This window comes from Ipomoea triloba, chromosome 6 (assembly GCF_003576645.1).
Source record: "Ipomoea triloba cultivar NCNSP0323 chromosome 6, ASM357664v1".
Lineage (NCBI taxonomy): Eukaryota > Viridiplantae > Streptophyta > Magnoliopsida > Solanales > Convolvulaceae > Ipomoea > Ipomoea triloba.
Window position 1 is genome coordinate 23,827,205 of NC_044921.1, and position 16,207 is coordinate 23,843,411.

The 16,207-nt window shown below is 37.0% G+C and overlaps 3 protein-coding genes across 5 annotated transcripts; all 3 read left to right on the forward strand.

The window, feature by feature from the left end:
• The first annotated feature begins 1,095 nt into the window (after window positions 1-1,095).
• Window positions 1,096-6,018, forward strand: LOC116022356 (BEL1-like homeodomain protein 4). Of its 2 annotated transcripts, XM_031263042.1 has the most exons (6): window positions 1,096-1,118; window positions 1,215-1,486; window positions 1,595-2,381; window positions 3,154-3,545; window positions 3,844-3,904; window positions 5,372-6,018. In XM_031263042.1, the coding sequence occupies exons 3-6, from the start codon at window positions 1,716-1,718 to the stop codon at window positions 5,807-5,809; spliced, it is 1,557 nt and encodes a 518-aa protein (XP_031118902.1). In that variant the 5' UTR covers window positions 1,096-1,118; window positions 1,215-1,486; window positions 1,595-1,715; the 3' UTR covers window positions 5,810-6,018. The 2 variants fall into 2 exon arrangements, with proteins under 2 accessions (XP_031118902.1, XP_031118903.1); XM_031263043.1 differs by lacking the exons at window positions 1,096-1,118; window positions 5,372-6,018 and adding an exon at window positions 4,990-5,363 and having other exon boundaries at window positions 1,129-1,486.
• Window positions 6,019-7,949: 1,931 nt separating this feature from the next.
• Window positions 7,950-12,453, forward strand: LOC116022357 (F-box/FBD/LRR-repeat protein At1g13570-like). The gene is made up of 5 exons (XM_031263045.1): window positions 7,950-8,130; window positions 9,722-9,815; window positions 10,349-11,191; window positions 11,373-11,528; window positions 11,921-12,453. The coding sequence occupies exons 2-5, from the start codon at window positions 9,813-9,815 to the stop codon at window positions 12,200-12,202; spliced, it is 1,284 nt and encodes a 427-aa protein (XP_031118905.1). The 5' UTR covers window positions 7,950-8,130; window positions 9,722-9,812; the 3' UTR covers window positions 12,203-12,453.
• A 1,206-nt stretch (window positions 12,454-13,659) lies between these two features.
• Window positions 13,660-15,898, forward strand: LOC116021790 (30S ribosomal protein S9, chloroplastic). 2 transcript variants are annotated; one of them, XR_004099064.1, is made up of 3 exons: window positions 13,660-14,076; window positions 15,042-15,379; window positions 15,625-15,898. XR_004099064.1 is itself a non-coding variant. In XM_031262266.1 (3 exons), the coding sequence occupies exons 1-2, from the start codon at window positions 13,732-13,734 to the stop codon at window positions 15,327-15,329; spliced, it is 633 nt and encodes a 210-aa protein (XP_031118126.1). In that variant the 5' UTR covers window positions 13,660-13,731; the 3' UTR covers window position 15,330; window positions 15,625-15,898. The 2 variants fall into 2 exon arrangements, 1 of the variants encoding a protein (XP_031118126.1); XM_031262266.1 differs by having other exon boundaries at window positions 15,042-15,330.
• The last annotated feature ends 309 nt before the right edge of the window (window positions 15,899-16,207 follow it).

A 16,207-nucleotide genomic window follows, 5' to 3' on the forward strand; every position in this document is an offset into this window, starting at 1 on the left:
ACTTGTCAACATCTAGGGACGACACAACTGCTCCTTTTTGAGGTAGTCCCCCACAAGTCCACAACACAAAACTCACAATTTAATTTATGAGCCAGCAGAGAACATAGCATGGCATAGTTGTATGTATCTCCCAAAGTAGCTAGTGGTGAACAACCAAATTCAATTCATCACCTCTGGGCATTCTCCAGTGGTCCCATTTCCTCCTGAAAATTACAAATTTACTAGCAGGAATATACAACTAATAAGAATAAATTAAACGCGTTAGTTGTTGTAGTAAAGTAAAATTAGGGTCATGAATAATGAATAAAGTTGTGTTAGAGTTCTCGAATAAGATATGATTGAAATTTGACTAAATTAATCTGATCATATATATTACTTTTGGTGTTCTGATTCATGGTCCATAATCTAAGCTAGTTAGGGGCTACAAGCTCAACAAGACTTAGGTTATTGACTTAAATTACTATTGCCAATGACCATTAATAAGGTTTGAAAATTAAAGGTTGGTTCCTATTAAGAATGATTTCATGTGAAAAATATCATTAATTTGTATGAGGACGTATTCAGTATTTAGTAGTTGTTTATTTAATTTAATTACATGTCTTGTAATATACTTATATACCCTCCATTGAGGCTCGAACTCACTCTCTCCATCTTGGCATATATACTTTGTATATAGTTTTATTATTGTTAATTATATTGGAGTGAATTTTATTATATTCTCCATAATTGACATGCGTAGTCATTAGTTGTAACATATGCAGTTTGCATATTTATTATTGCAAGTAAAACAAAAAAAATATTTAAATTAATTGCCACTACAAGGTTGCAAGAGTCTCCGTGGAAGCAGCTTATTAATTTTATTGGGTTGAGTTGCTATGAACAACCTAGATTTTATCTTATTGTCATTCTTTGTCGACTAAAGTCCCAAGCTAGGATTTATCCATGCACATATTCAAATAGTGATAATATGTTTTTATTAATTAAAAATAAAAACATGAAATATGCAAACCATGAGTCAAGTTAGTGAATTAAAATTTAAAAAATTCAAAAGAAAAAACAAAAAATGGTGAAAGCGAATTGAAGTAGTGGTGGAAGAAGAAAGAGAGTAGAGATTGAAGGTGAGAAGTGAGAAGAACAGGGAGAGAGGGTAACCTCAGTCGTTGTCTCCTTTAATTTGCTTTATAACCTTAAATTTTTGTTTTTGTTCGATTTAGAAATCCTCGCCTTCCACCTGCAAGAATCAAATTAAAACACTCAATTCAAGAACATATCATCGATCGGATTCAACGAAACATATATGTATATTTATATATCTTCTCCCAAATATGTATATATCGATCTAACACGTGTATGTTAGAGAAGTTGAAGGTGTATCAGAAAACCTTGTTTCAATTCTCAGAATCTGCATCATCAAGCTAAGCCCAGCTGCAACAAGCTAAGTGATGATGTGATCATCATCAACGCCAGCTTCGAGCTACAGTACTAGGTTTTTAATTTTCTTTTCGTACGGTTCTGCAAATTTAACTTCCTTACATGTGCAGCACCAACAATCGTTAATTCTTTTTTTCTTTTTTTTTTTCTTTTTTAATAATAGGTTTCTGAATTTATTCTAGATTTAATTGTGCGGTTCAGAAAGTGTGTGTGTGTGTGTGTATATATATATATACCTGTTCGATCGATCAAGATCCGCGGCTAAGACGGGCGAGGAAGGAGAGATGATAAGAATTCGCGAGTTTGAACTTCCGGAGGCATCTGTCGCCGGAGAAGCACCGGCGACGTATGACTCCGCCGGAGGAATGCTGTCAGAAATGTTAAAGTTCCCCGGCGGCGGCAACAATTCATCGCTGGAATCCAGCTTTGTTGATCAAGGGTTACACCAGTACACGTGGATTCCGGCGCCCGATTCGAGCAGAATCGGGACGGTAATGGAGGTGCAAGGCCTCTCTTTATCCCTATCATCTTCGTGGAGGGGATTGGAAGGAATGGAAGCTGCAAAGCTAGAAGAATTGAGTTCCAGAAATGGCGGAATTGGAATTTACTCAAACAACAACGCTACTGGTGCAGATCAGCTACTGTTACATTCCGGAGTTGATGTCGCCGGATACGGCGACGCGGCGGCGGCGGAGTCAATCAGAACGGTCAACGTCCTCCGCAATTCGCGCTACTTGAAGGCCGCTCAGGAATTGCTGGAAGAATTCTGCTTCGTGGGGAGAGGGAAATTGAAGAATCTTAGGGCCAAGAAGAACATCATGAACAATGATGAGAGTGGAAACCCTAATTCCGACAAGGACCCTCCGCCGCCGTCGCCGCCGTCATCATCGCCGGCCGTGAGGTCTGAACATCAGAGAAGGAAAATCAAGCTGTTATCTATGCTTGATGAGGCATGTAACTCTTTCCTTTTTCTCTCTATCTCAAACTACTAAAAATTAATCAATTAATTATGCATTAGTTAATTAATAATTAGCACCTACTTAATGACAATTATTTATGTTCTAAATTCTAATTAAGGAAATGCATAGGTTATTTAAGTGTTTTGTGCTTGTAAAAGGTAATGATTTTATGTTCTTGAATTGGACTTTGGTGGGGGACCGTTCTAATTAATAATCAATCTTGCTTGGTATCCTTCATATGCATGCTCTACCAAATCTAATGTAAAATTATTGTTAATTTAATCAAAAGTAGCAAAATATTGGCATTACATGACACTCTTTTCTGGATCGACGATAACACTTTTGTTTAATCAATGACACATTAAATTAGACTTACTGTTCAATATGTTCAAAGTTCAAACCCTTACCTTAATCATGTTGCGAATTGTCTTTAATTTGTGCGCTAATGCATGCTAGAAGATTATAAGACTTTTACTTTCCTCTGTATATTCAACTAGTTTTGTCAAATGATGTTTCGGACATTTCTCATTAGAGAGTGTCTATTATATTATGTGTTGGTACGTTGCAATCTTTGTAATTTCTGGTCTAAAAAGTAATCTAGAAACTAATTAACTTAATTACTATTGTTAACAACTTTTTTTAGTGTCTAAGATTTTGTAACCTATCCATATAAACTCATATATAGTATTATTAGATTCTAAGATAATGAATAATTAGCTTATTAATTATCAAAAAATTTGGTTTTTTTTTGTTGGAAGTGCAGGTAGATGCGAGATATGTGAGATACAATGAACAGATGCAAACAATGGTGAATTCATTTGAGTTGGTGGTGGGATACGGCGCGGCGGCGCCGTACACGGGGCTAGCGCAGGAGGCGATGTCAAGACATTTCCGACGAATAAAGGAGGGAATAGTGGGTCAACTGAGGGAGACGTGTAAGGTTCTCGGGGAGAAAGACGCCGGCGAGAGGCGTGGGTTGACCAGAGGCGAGACGCCTAGGCTGAGATTCATCGACCAGAAGCTCCGCCACCAAAAAGCTCTCCACGAGATGGCAATGGGGATGTTAGATTCTGAGGTCTGGAGACCCCAGAGAGGCTTGCCTGAACCTTCTGTCAACACCTTGCGGGCTTGGCTCTTCGACCACTTCCTTAACCCGTATGTCTTTCCGTCCTCTTAAACTTAACTGCCGTGGACGTGATAACTACAAAGTTACAAGTTCAACTCTTAGCAGTAATGATTTATTGACTTTTTTGATTTGAGTCTGTAGACAGATTCTGTGCACACACTCAAATAGTAACAGTGAATTTTGACTTGTTGTGCTTTAGTAGGTAGAGAAAGTAATTATGAACAAATACTGTATTCTAACAGAGTCAATAGTACTTAAAAAAAAAACCACACTATGACAGCAGTGCGATTTTAATGTTGGTTGGTTGGTTGGGATGTGCATGATTAGGTACCCTAGTGAAGCAGACAAGCAACTGTTGTCACGGCAGACAGGTTTATCAAAAAACCAGGTATTTCTTGCTCCATCGTCTTTCTGCTGTATCGAATCCAATGTCTTGCACATATCTATTGAAAACGATAACTCCTTCTCACTTTTCTCGCCATTTATATGTGTGTCGTCTGCTTACTTCATTAATAATTCTGATATATTGTCGTCGTTGCTTTTCTTTTCCTTTAAATTTTGTGGTCCTATCTGCTACGTACCTAAGCTTCTATTTCTTTTCTTTTCTGTCAATTATTTCATTTCTGAATCATATTGACATTATTACGAATGTTTTGCGTAGATATGGGTCAGATATGGTAGGGTATATATTTGTATGATGTATGGCCAGGGACCGGATCCATAAATGCAGTCCAGTAGGGGCGAAATATAGCAATAAATTATGTTAGATATTGACGAAAAATAAAACACATTAAAACTTTATAAAAATATTCATAATGAAATATAAAACATAATTAATTTGATAAAATAATTCAAATAAAGAATACGTTGTACTTTTCAAAAAAAAAGAAAAAGAACACATTACAAATTACACATCTCATTATTAATATATATATATATATATATATATATATATATATATATATATAAAGCCATAATCATCAAAAGCGCCAAAAAGAAAGTGTGTTGATAACAGGATTCAAATACGCAACATCTCACATGAGAACAGCCAGTTATACCACCTCGTCTAGCACCTTTGTTGATTGCACCTTTGTTGATTACCATATCTGTTTGTATATATTTATACTAAAACATGCACTATATATACATATATACATACAAAGGCTATATATGGGGTGGAGGTGGGGTGAGTGGGGGCAGGTGCCCCCATTGCCCCAGGGTGGTTCCGTCTCTGTGTATGACCATCATATGGAAAGAAAATTAAGGGTTTTGGTACCAAACCAACAACATACTAAATTAGTCAGATATTTGAATTGATAATTACAAAATTTCAAGTTGGACACTCACAGTGAGAGTCTTATTGACATTCTTGGTTTGAGCGGGTTAAGTATGAATAACTTAAGTTAGTGGAACTATGTTTACTGGTGCACCAATTATGTGCAAAGTTGATTTTCTCCTTGTGATCTTTTATAGGATAAGGTCACCAACTATAATTGATCAACTCAAATCAAGAAGGCCACTACAGTCTCCGATCTCATAGAGAGTACTCCAATTTGGAAGAAAATTAAAAATTAGCCTTGGTTCAGTATGTAGTATTTGGAAGAAGAGAATCATGTTGAACCTGGCAACGGCAATGTAGGGATTATGCCCAAAGTGGTCAGATCCGATCCCTTGTACGCACCACTGGTATTTGGTCATGTCTGCTGAGCCATTGAGTCACCATGATTTACATTCTCCCAAATGCTTTGTCTAGACAGGATTTGGGATTCAACATTTTGGGAAAAAAAGAAAATTAAAAATTATTTGTGGGTAGAGGAAGTAATTAATGCCATTGATTTAACTAATTAATTTTCAGGTGTCCAACTGGTTCATTAATGCTAGGGTTCGGTTGTGGAAGCCAATGGTGGAAGAAATGTACCAGAAAGAGGCCAAGGAAGAAGAAGAAGAAGGAGGAGGACAAGGACAAGCAGTTGACGACAACGCCAAAGATTCTCAATTGATTGCCGAGGAGAAAGACCCCTCACACAACATTATTGATTCTTCCGAAAATCAACCCATGACGCTACACTCCTCCATTATCTTACCCAATCATGCTGACAACTCACTGCCACTCACTGGGTTTTCAATGAAAGCTCCGGACAGCTGGAGCGGCGGCGCCGGCGCCGGCAATGGTGGGTTTGGGGCGGCGGCTCAGGTCACAAGGGACGTGTCTCTGACTTTGGGACTTCAACGCATTGAAAATTTATCAAGGAATAACTTGATTCCAATTAAAGACTTTAGGGCTTATAATTAGAAATTGATGATGATGGTGATAATGATCGCAAGGTAATAAACAGATGAAACATGAATTGATGTGGTAGAATAAATTACCATTACCCAACCTGCATTCATATGGTAATTATATTAGCATGTGTTCGAATTGGGCAGCATACCCATTCAAAGTAAATATATATGATGATGATAAGTGTATGATATCCCTAGCTACTTTGTTTTCCATTTTAACGTGATGCAATTTAAATTCAAATTTAATACTTAAAAGTGCGTCTAAATCAATTGCGTCTAAATCAGTTTAGACGCACTTTTAATTTTAAAAAAAAAAGTGCGTCTAAATCAATCTCTATTATCTCATAATCAGTAATATAAAGTTGCGGTAGCCTAAATATATAGTGTTGGAGAGTTATTTTAGTTGGTTTAGAGTAATAAGTTTAGTATTGAATTGGGTTTAATTTGGAGACTTATGACAACGAAAATGGTTTATATTATTTTCTTTGTTAAGTTGGTGGTCACCAATTTGGACACTATTTGAGGTGTCATTAAGCTCTGATCATTGAAAAATGATTTATCATTTTACATATTTACCACTAGGGACTTTTAATATTTTTCAAAAATGGTGATTTGGAACTATATTTTGTAAGATAAGATATATGAAAGCTAAGTTATTTCTTAGTAGGTAGAAGCTAGCCAATTCCTTAGCTTGGACCACACAATTTGCACATCTTTTATGAAATTAAACATTTGGAAATTAAAGTTAGGAGTGTTGTAGTTTTCATTGGAGTCCATGTCACTGTAGAAGCCATAACTAGATATGAAGCTGCTAGGTGCTAGCTAAGTGATGATAATGGGAAGAAGGTGTGATGTATAGAACCACAAGCTTAATGAAGTGGAAGCCATTAGGTGGTAAAGATGGATTCTAGGGCTTGAAAAGTGAGTATGTTTGTTAAATATCAATAAAATTAAAAGTTTGACAATAAGTTATTATAATCTTCTGATAAAAATCTAGTTAGTCGAACAAAAAAGACTTTAAAGTATCATAATAGAGATAAAATTAGAAACAATCATTTAAATCCTTTGAAAAACTAGTGATAATGAAGAGGGTATTAATCTTTATATAAAAATCTGTAGAAGACCTTTAAAAGAAAGATAAGCTGTAAGTTTGCAACATACTATGATGATAAATGATAAAAGATGTCAAGAAGCCAGCCGTAGATGTCTTACAATAATTTAAAAGTTGCTATATAAAATTCATTTGATATTATGAGAAAATAAAAGTTTAATTTAATAGTTTCGAGTTGAATAGTATATTATCTTCGTCCATATATATAGACATATTGTATTTGCACTAACGACGAGAGTAAATAACAAATCTAAGAACCCTACAAAATCAAATTGCATTGCATTATATACATAGCCCTTGCTATGGCCCAATATAGAAATTTTATTACATATTAGTAAAAATTGGTCACTACTCACTATACTCTTCTATTTTATTGGTATATATTACTAGTCTTCCATTAGTATATTGTGATTCATTTGTATTTTAGTGTGTAAAAGTTGTTATAGTTTAGAATAAGTAGTAGGTACATACAAGCTAAGCTAATACACAATATTCAGTCAATAATGATGGCAAGTTTGTTTTGTATTGAATAAAACTCCATACTCTTAGTCTTATATAAATAAACAACCTTTTTCCACAAAACATGGGAAATTAGATTAAACAAAAATATTATATATGTACCTAACAAATAAATTATTAAAATAGTTGTTTGTAAGCTATTACAAAAAAAACATAACTTATCTCGTGCATATCCTCAAATAGTGATTATAAATTTTCTGATAGTTATACCATGAACGCAGATCCATATTGTAAGGTGGACCCATCACAATTTACATACTGAATGTTTACAATTCAAATTGTGAACATTCAGTAGGTAGATTGTGAATATTTAATTTTGAACATTCAATATGTAAATTGTGTATTTTGAACTCAGATCCACCTTGCAAAGTAGAGTCGGTTCCACAAAATGATTTGCCTAAATGGCTAAATTTCCCTTTATCACCCCCAAAAAAATAATGATATTAATTTATTATTGTTGACTTACCAACAAATTAGCCCATTAAAAAACACTCGTTTTGACCAGCAATGGCGAGAAGGCCCATTTGGCCCATGCTCCGACTGGCTCTTCACCTTCCGGAGTGTTCCCCTCCTAATTCTCCACTAGATTCTTGCTAGGCAATGCTACCCCTCAAACTCTTCTGCAGATAAACCTCCGGAAGCTCCGGTGTGGCAGGGGAGTTCTCCATTTTTCCGGCGCAGATAGCTCAGTTTTCACCATTGTGCGTGTTTTAACTTTTCTCTCTTCCCTTCTCTACTTGCAACAGCATTTCGGTGTTTCTATGAGTTCCTTCTAGTTCCAGAATTTCTTTGAATTGTATTTCCAATTATCCCGTCAAGGAATTATGCTGTTCTCGTTATGATTACGTGGTTGAGAAATATGCTTGAAAATAAAAAGAATTTTGTTTTGTCCTTTTTGAAATTAATGTCGGTGATTACGATCATTCTATTATATACATGATGATTGCTTAGAAGAAGTGTAAAGGAGGTAAATTTCAGAGAGTTATCGATTACTTGGTTATGATAGGCTGTTTCTTTATGTTTCCTTAGGTCATTTACTGGCAGAACTGCAGAAGTCCCCAAACATAATTAGTGTAGCATATGCACAAATAACCTCCTTCATTCCCAGTGGGAGGGGTTCATATTTTGATTAATCATTCAATGATTAGTCGGCTCGGGTGTCTGGCTTATTGAATGTGGCAATCGAGTTGCTCCAGTTATGTCTGAAGTACTCATTTGAGTTGTAATGTGGATATTAAGTTTGTGTGCTCTTGATTTAGGAACTTGATGGAGTCTGATCTCTGTTGCAACTAGTTTTTGATAAAATTTCTATTACCAATTGCCTCTTGTCGGACTTAAAATGTGCTAGGCCATGGTTGCATGAGCCTCCCATATTGGCATATTCTGGCTTGGCCATTTTGAGAACCTATTGTTTAGTGTATTGATTTTATCATTTGTTGTGTTGGCATAATTTTGGCGATGAGTAGTTTGTATTTTTAATTTCCGAATTATATTAGTATCCAATTATATTACTCCGTAATTGTTTCTTGGAAATTGAGTTTGGTACAATAATAGTCCTAGAAGCTTGGTAATTAATTTGGATGCTTGGAGATAAGGTTGTTGATTTCCTAAGGAATCTGTGAAGTTGAAGAAAGATTTTTCTATTCTAGGAAGAAAAGGATTACTAATCTTATTGCTATTAGATTTAGGAGAGGAATTCACCCCAAGTCTCAAACATCCCTTGAAGGTTTAACTTGCGTTCTTGAGAGCTCTTGTGCTTATAATTCAACATCATTCTTTGAGGGCATTGAAGCACGTTTAACATCCTTGAGGCACAAGGGGTGCTTGTATTCACCAATCCACAGGAGTTGTGCTTGAAGATCGGTGGCAATAGGAGGGAGTCCTTGTTGCAACAAATTATCACCGAGTCTCGTGTATACTTATATTGCTTAGTGGATTGGGTATCACTTGAACGTGTGCCCCATATACATAGGAGAATTTCTTTGAATTGCACAAACAAAATCTGCGTTCTCTACTTTCTTTTCCTGCTCAGTTTATTCTTACTATTTGTTCTATTAGACATCGAGTAAAAAATTAACACTATCTTTATGTTTTATGCTCTTAAATCTCTAGAGAGATTAACCTTTCTGTTTGGATGTTGAAGAGACTATTCCTTCTTGAAAAGAACAGAACAAAAAATCTGCAAGTGTTGTAGTTTGTTTGCTATGATGCTTCTATACTATGCAATTGTACCTTTAAGGCTTACAGCTTGATCAACTGTGTGGATGTGATAATTAACTTTTATGCTGACAGATTTTCAAGCAAAATTGTGAAAGAAGCTTTTACCTGTAACCTTTTTTGAAGTGAAGTGCTTTGGAGTTCAAACACCTTTTGACAACACACAATGGTACGTCATGGCTTTGTTACTCACCTTATTGTAAGTTCAAACTTACGTTGTCAATTCCGAAATGTAAGCTATGATGAGTAGACCGTTAGAGTAGTTTTGTCTCAATTTTTTCTCCTGTAATTTTTTTATGTTGTCTTTTCTGATTTATACTTTTCAGAGATTCACCCGTTTGTACTGATAGTGATACTACAGGAAAAGTTTTAGTCAAAATCATAGCTGATTTTATACTTAAATTGTAGGTGATTTGATATTTAGGTAACTACATGGATGTTGTTTAAGGTATAATCTGAATCTAAAGAACTCTGTTAGGTCTTAAAATGCATAGAGGATAAAGCTTTGATTGGTTATGAATCTCTCCCTTTTCTAGCTTATTCTGAGCCATTCAAAACTCACTGGTTAAAAGTAAATAGATGGTATAGTTTGACTTCCTAGCGTTCAAGATTATTTCTTTTTCTCATGCTGATTATTCTGATTATTGAACATGTTTATGGAACAACTGTCCAAGTCACGATGTATATCTTTGTACATTGCAGAAGCAAAGGGAACCCTATAATGAGCCCTCCAAGATTGAAGTGGACCTTGACAGGATCAGCAACTTACCGGCACAGATTATTGACAAAATATTGTCACACATGTCACTCAAGGATGCGGTCAGGACAAGTGTCTTATCGAGTAAATGGAGATACAAATGGGCTACTCTTCCAAACCTTATATTTGACACTGACGGTCTTTCAGTTTCGGCCCAAGATCATGCCGTGATAAAAAGTAAGATAGTGAGCATTGTTGACCATGTCTTGTTGCTTCATATGGGATCCATACACAAATTCAAGCTTTCTCACCGAGACCTTCAAAATGTCCTGGATATTGATAAATGGATTCTGTTTCTTTCGAGAGGTTCTATAAAGGAATTTATACTTGAAATTTGGAAGGGTCATCGCTATAAACTCCCTTCTGCTATATATCTCTGCCAAAAATTGGTACACTTGGAACTGTTCAATTGTCTTTTAATACCACCCAGGACATTTTGTGGCTTTAAATGCTTGAAGAGCCTTGATCTTCAGCACATTACCATGGAACAAGAAGCATTTGAGCATCTCATCTCTAGTTGCTCTTTACTTGAGCGATTGACATTGATGAACTTTGATGGTTTTACTCGTCTTAAAATTCATGCTCCTAATCTCCTGTTCTTTGACGTTGGGGGTATGTTTGATGATTTGAGTTTCAAGGATACCTCCCATCTTGCCACTGTCTCAATCGGTTTATATTCTGGATATGATAACCAAAATCTAGGTCTTGCCAGTAGCGGAAATTTGGTCAAGTTCTTTGCTAATTTGCCTCGAATACAAAGGCTTGAAGTGCAGAGCTACTTCCTGAAGGTATTCTTTCATATTCTTTTCTCTAGATTTTTTCCAGCTCACTTTTTTTCATTAAATTTCACCAGCTCACAACACCATTACTGCTATTGGTTTCTCGTGATTCAACAACAAAGGAACACGAGCAGTTCATCTTTTAATGATATTGTTTTGGTTTACATTTTCATATTTGCTTCTTTTGCAGTATTTGGCTGCCGGTATGGTGCCAGGAAAACTATCTACTCCTTGCAATGAGCTTAGTTATCTTTCACTACGCATTAATTTCAACAACTTGGATGAGTGTCTAGCAGCTCTGTGCCTTCTCAGAAGTTCCCCTAACCTACGGGAGCTTGAAATTGGGGTGAGATTCCTTGCGAAACATATCATTTCTGCATTAACTTTTTAGCTAATACATCGTATTCTATTTTTATTATTAGTGCTTTGAATTTGCTTTTTGATAATTTGAGAATTTGCTTTTCAAAAGCCAAAGACCTTGTGGTCTAGTGGCATCGTGTCCCGGTTAACACTCTCACATGGATGATGGGAGTGAGTTCGAGTCTCAGTGAAGGCAACTGTTGACTCTTTGTGCTTCATTAGGTTGAGAAAGTAGTTATGAACAGATATTACATTGTAACAGAGTCAGTAGTACTCAAAAAAAAAAAAAAAAAGCAAAGTGAAGAACTTTGGAACACCTTTGAGAACTAGAGATAGAGAATGGAAACTGTGTGCCCTAACTAAATCGGATTTGCACAGGCTCGCACAGAAGAACAGAATACTATGAGAACAATTGCCAATTTCATGGAAGAGAAGTATCAGAATTTCAAGTTTAACCGGCTTCACGTTGTAAAGATTTCTGCCATCTCGGGTTTCAGACAAGAGCTAAACTTCATCAAGTTTCTGCTCGGGAGTTCACCAGTTCTTGAGAGCATGACTATCAAGCCTGCTTCCATTGATGGAGCATGGGACATGCTCAAAGAACTGCTCCGCTACCGGCGTGCCTCGGTGCAGGCTGAAATAATCTACCTGGATCCATAGACTAGACTTCTCAAATGTCAATCAACTCGAGACTCGATCGATAAGATTTGTCTATTTAGTTGCATGATTTGAAATACATTGTATTAAGAGTAGTGGTGTAGGCCGGTATTCTGACAATAAAAATTATGTGTGATGTAACGTGTTGTGATTGACTCGTTGTTTAATTAACGAGTCTTTTGACTCAATTAGTGGATGAGAAGATTCAATTGAGATTTGTTTCCAGTAGTATGGTGGGAGTTTTATTTGGCAAATTATATTGTGGATCATGGTTCACATTGCAATGTAGTTTCATTCTCCGGTTTAATAACATCTGGGAGAATATAAATCATGGTAACTCTCACTTTGAGTAACTCTAGAGGTTATTTTTTTTTTTGGTGGATGAAGGGAGCCCAAGGGCTCCCAAAGTTAACGGATTCTTCTAAAGGAGACAGCACAAGCATCACGCTCTAAGAGAGGCAGCAACCCGTCCGGAGGAATATCAAGGATGGTGGTGCCCCAAGCAACCCGTCCGGAGGAATATCAAGGATGGTGGTGCCCCAAGCCGAGGATTGACCGTGGTTCGCCAGGAAATCTGCACATTGATTACCTTCTCGGAGCACATGCAGCAGCTTAAAATCCGGAGCACATGCAGCAGCTTAAAATCTTGGAATTGTCTGGAGAGGAAAATGCAGTCGGAGATGAGCGTATCTCTAGAGTCCACCGGTTCTGAGGTGCCGGATAAAATGCTGGCCACAGCTTCCGAGTCCGTTTCTGCCATGATGGAGGAGAAACCAGAGCCAAGCGCCAATTTCATACCCTCCCGTAGTCCCCATAGCTCCGCAGTATAGCTATTTGTCCGACCTATCTTGGGGATGAAGCCAGTCAGCCAGCGTCCCTGATGATCACGGAGAAGGCCTCCTGCACTAGCGAGACCGGTAGACGATTTGTGTGCACCATCCGTGTTCACCTTCACCGTCCCTAAGGGTGGGGGAATCCACTGAACCCAAGTTTGTTTGGCGGTGAGAGGGCCATTCTTCTTTAGGAGGATGGTTTGCGCTGCAGAGGCTTCAGTGGTCGCTTTCCCCATGATTTGAGCCAACGTCCAGAGCACACCATTGAAGACCAAGCTGTTGCGGCCCTTCCACAGGTTCTAGAGGATGTGTGGAAAGAGGACTCTAGAGGTTATTCTCACACTGTTGTAATAGATTACTCATAAACTGTCGTTGGTCTTTCTTAATTGAGTTACTCATGCGGATTTTATTATTTTTGTTAAATCACGAAGTGTCTTGAACATACCTGAAAAGTACAATTTGTTTACTTCTCCAATTTTTTTTCTTTTCATTTTATATATTTTTTATATTCAAATATATAAGACAATGTATTTTTTTGTTTTTCTTTTTCAAACTTCCTATTTTTCTAAGATTTTTTTTTTTTTTTTTTTTTTTAAGAAATGGCATCATCAAGTTATCATCAATTCCTGTTGCTATCCACTACTGATCCGGTAGGGAGGAAAAGCAGCCCCTCACCCTGCAACTCCCAACAGATTGAAAATGGCGATTTCATTGACTTGTCTCACCGCATCCTTCGCCTCTCTCTCCTTCTCCTCTCACGTCTCACAGAGGCCCCGCGCGCTCTCGTTTAGCCATTCCAAACGCCTCTCTCTGTCTCATACGCGCAAAATCCCTAGCTTCGTCGTAGTGGCCTCCGCCGTGGAGGCAGCTCCCTTGACCGAGGACCTGGAAACCGCTGACCTCCAGAAGTATGTCAAGTCCAGGCTTCCTGGTGGCTTCGCCGCCCAAACTATATTCGGAACTGGCCGCCGCAAGTCCGCCAGTGCTCGCGTCGTCCTCAAGGAAGGTTCCGGCAGAGTCATCATAAACTATCGCGACGCCAAGGTACAGCCTACTTTCCGTTATGCTTATCTATATTAAGCTTGTTGGAAATGATATATAGAGTTTAATTGAGGAACTTCTTAGCTAATACTAATGGCTGATTATTGTGAGACAGTGAGAGTATGCAATTTTGGCTGTTGTAGTACTGTGAAATTGATTCCGAAAACTGTATTGAATTTGGAACCTAGCTGCATTGCAATACTAATGACTGATTATTGTGAGTGTGACAATTTGGCCGTTGTAGAACTATGAAATTGGATTTCGAAAATTGTATTGAATTTGGAAAGTAGCTGCATTGCACAATAGCCAGTAGTGTATCACTCCTATGCTGATATTGAATAAAAAGATGCAGCCTAGCAATTTGTTAGCATTTGGTAAATGGTGGCTGAATTGCTCAGGTTACAGTAGGAGCTGTTTGTAGATATATGGCTGCAGAAAGGTAGAAATCCTAAAACGTAAACAGTTTCCTACAAATCTAAACTTTAAGTTTAAGCCCTTTTAGGCTTTGGGGACTCGTTTCAGGATCCATCTTTAACTTGTACTGAAAGACATGCAATTATAAAATTCAGTAGTCTGATAACCATATTAATAGCTTGATTACAATTTCTTTTCTGTGAACTTCTGCATTGATGAGAACCATTTAATTGGAAGAAATATAGAGCTGTAAATTGATGTTAATGAAATATTCTTCTGAACTGGAAAGGTCCGTTGACTCATCACTCTATACATGTTTAATTAGGGGTTTGATATGGGAAAATGAAAGACCTGCTAGCTTTCATTTCCTTTCTGAGGGTTGATGCAGAAAATGTTAATGATGTGATTCTTCTATAATCTCTCTTATGTTATTCTATTAATCCTAGATCCTAGTGTTATTTTTATTGTTATTCTTACTGATTGTCTAATCCCCTGTCAAGATTGTCCGACTTTTCTTAGGTAAAACTATTTACATTATACTTTGTTACTTGCAGGAATATCTTCAAGGAAACCCATTGTGGATTCAGTATGTTAGAACTCCGTTGGTAGTTTTAGGATATGAAAGTAGTTATGATGTTTTTGTCAAGGCACAAGGTGGTGGTCTTTCTGGACAGGCCCAAGCAATCTCCCTTGGCATTGCTCGTGCTCTACTGAAAGTGAGCGAGAGCCATAGAACACCTTTGAGAGAAGAAGGCCTACTGACCAGAGACTCGAGAGTGGTGGAAAGGAAGAAAGTTGGTCTCAAGAAAGCTCGGAAAGCTCCACAATATTCCAAACGTTGAGGTTAGAGTGCTTAATGCCCAATAAAATTATCAGAGACAAAAGTGTTTGCGTGAGTTTCCATGTCCATGATATCTCATTCAAGCTTCTTTTGCTTACTCTTTCTTTTTCTGTTATTACTTCATTCATAAAGCTCAAATTTAAATCATAAGGTACAAACACTTTAACCTTTGTTTGTTGGTGTTAGAACTTAGAAGAAAACAAAACATGAAACAAAGATTCAGAGTTCTGTGCTGGTTTGTCAATGATATAATTGATGCTTCGTGGTTATAATTCTTTATTCAACTTGTTTTGCAGATATTTTGGATGATCATAGGCGAAGCAGTAGGATTGCTGATCATGTATGGTATATCCAAGAGTTTAAGATGAACCAATGAGCTATATTTTGAGATATATTCCTTGTAAATTACTCATTATGTTGTAGTGTTTTAAATGAAGAAGAGAACTCAATTGTCTTGTTACCTGAAATTACCATTTTTTTCCTGCTTTTTTCAATTGGACAATAACCTTCATCCTTTGTACTTTGTAGAATGAATCCAATATTGCCCTCCAAAGAAATTGATTTTGAATTTTTTCGTCGTTCAATTATAAAAGTACTCTTAATAGATTCAGTCTCCACTATTGACGTCTCTCACCTAGATTCAGTCTCCACTATTGACGTCTCTCACCTCGATTTTCATGATGCTAAAGTTCTGTCTCAACTATTAATTCTTAATTCTTAATTCTTTGATTCAGGAGGTAAATCATTCTAGATTGTTTATAATTCTCCTTCAAATTAAGGATTGGCAGATTTCATTCCAACATATCTATCGGGAGCCGAATGTGGTAGTTGACATCCTAGCTTAACAGTCTCGAACATCTAGCACGGCGTGGGTGGAAA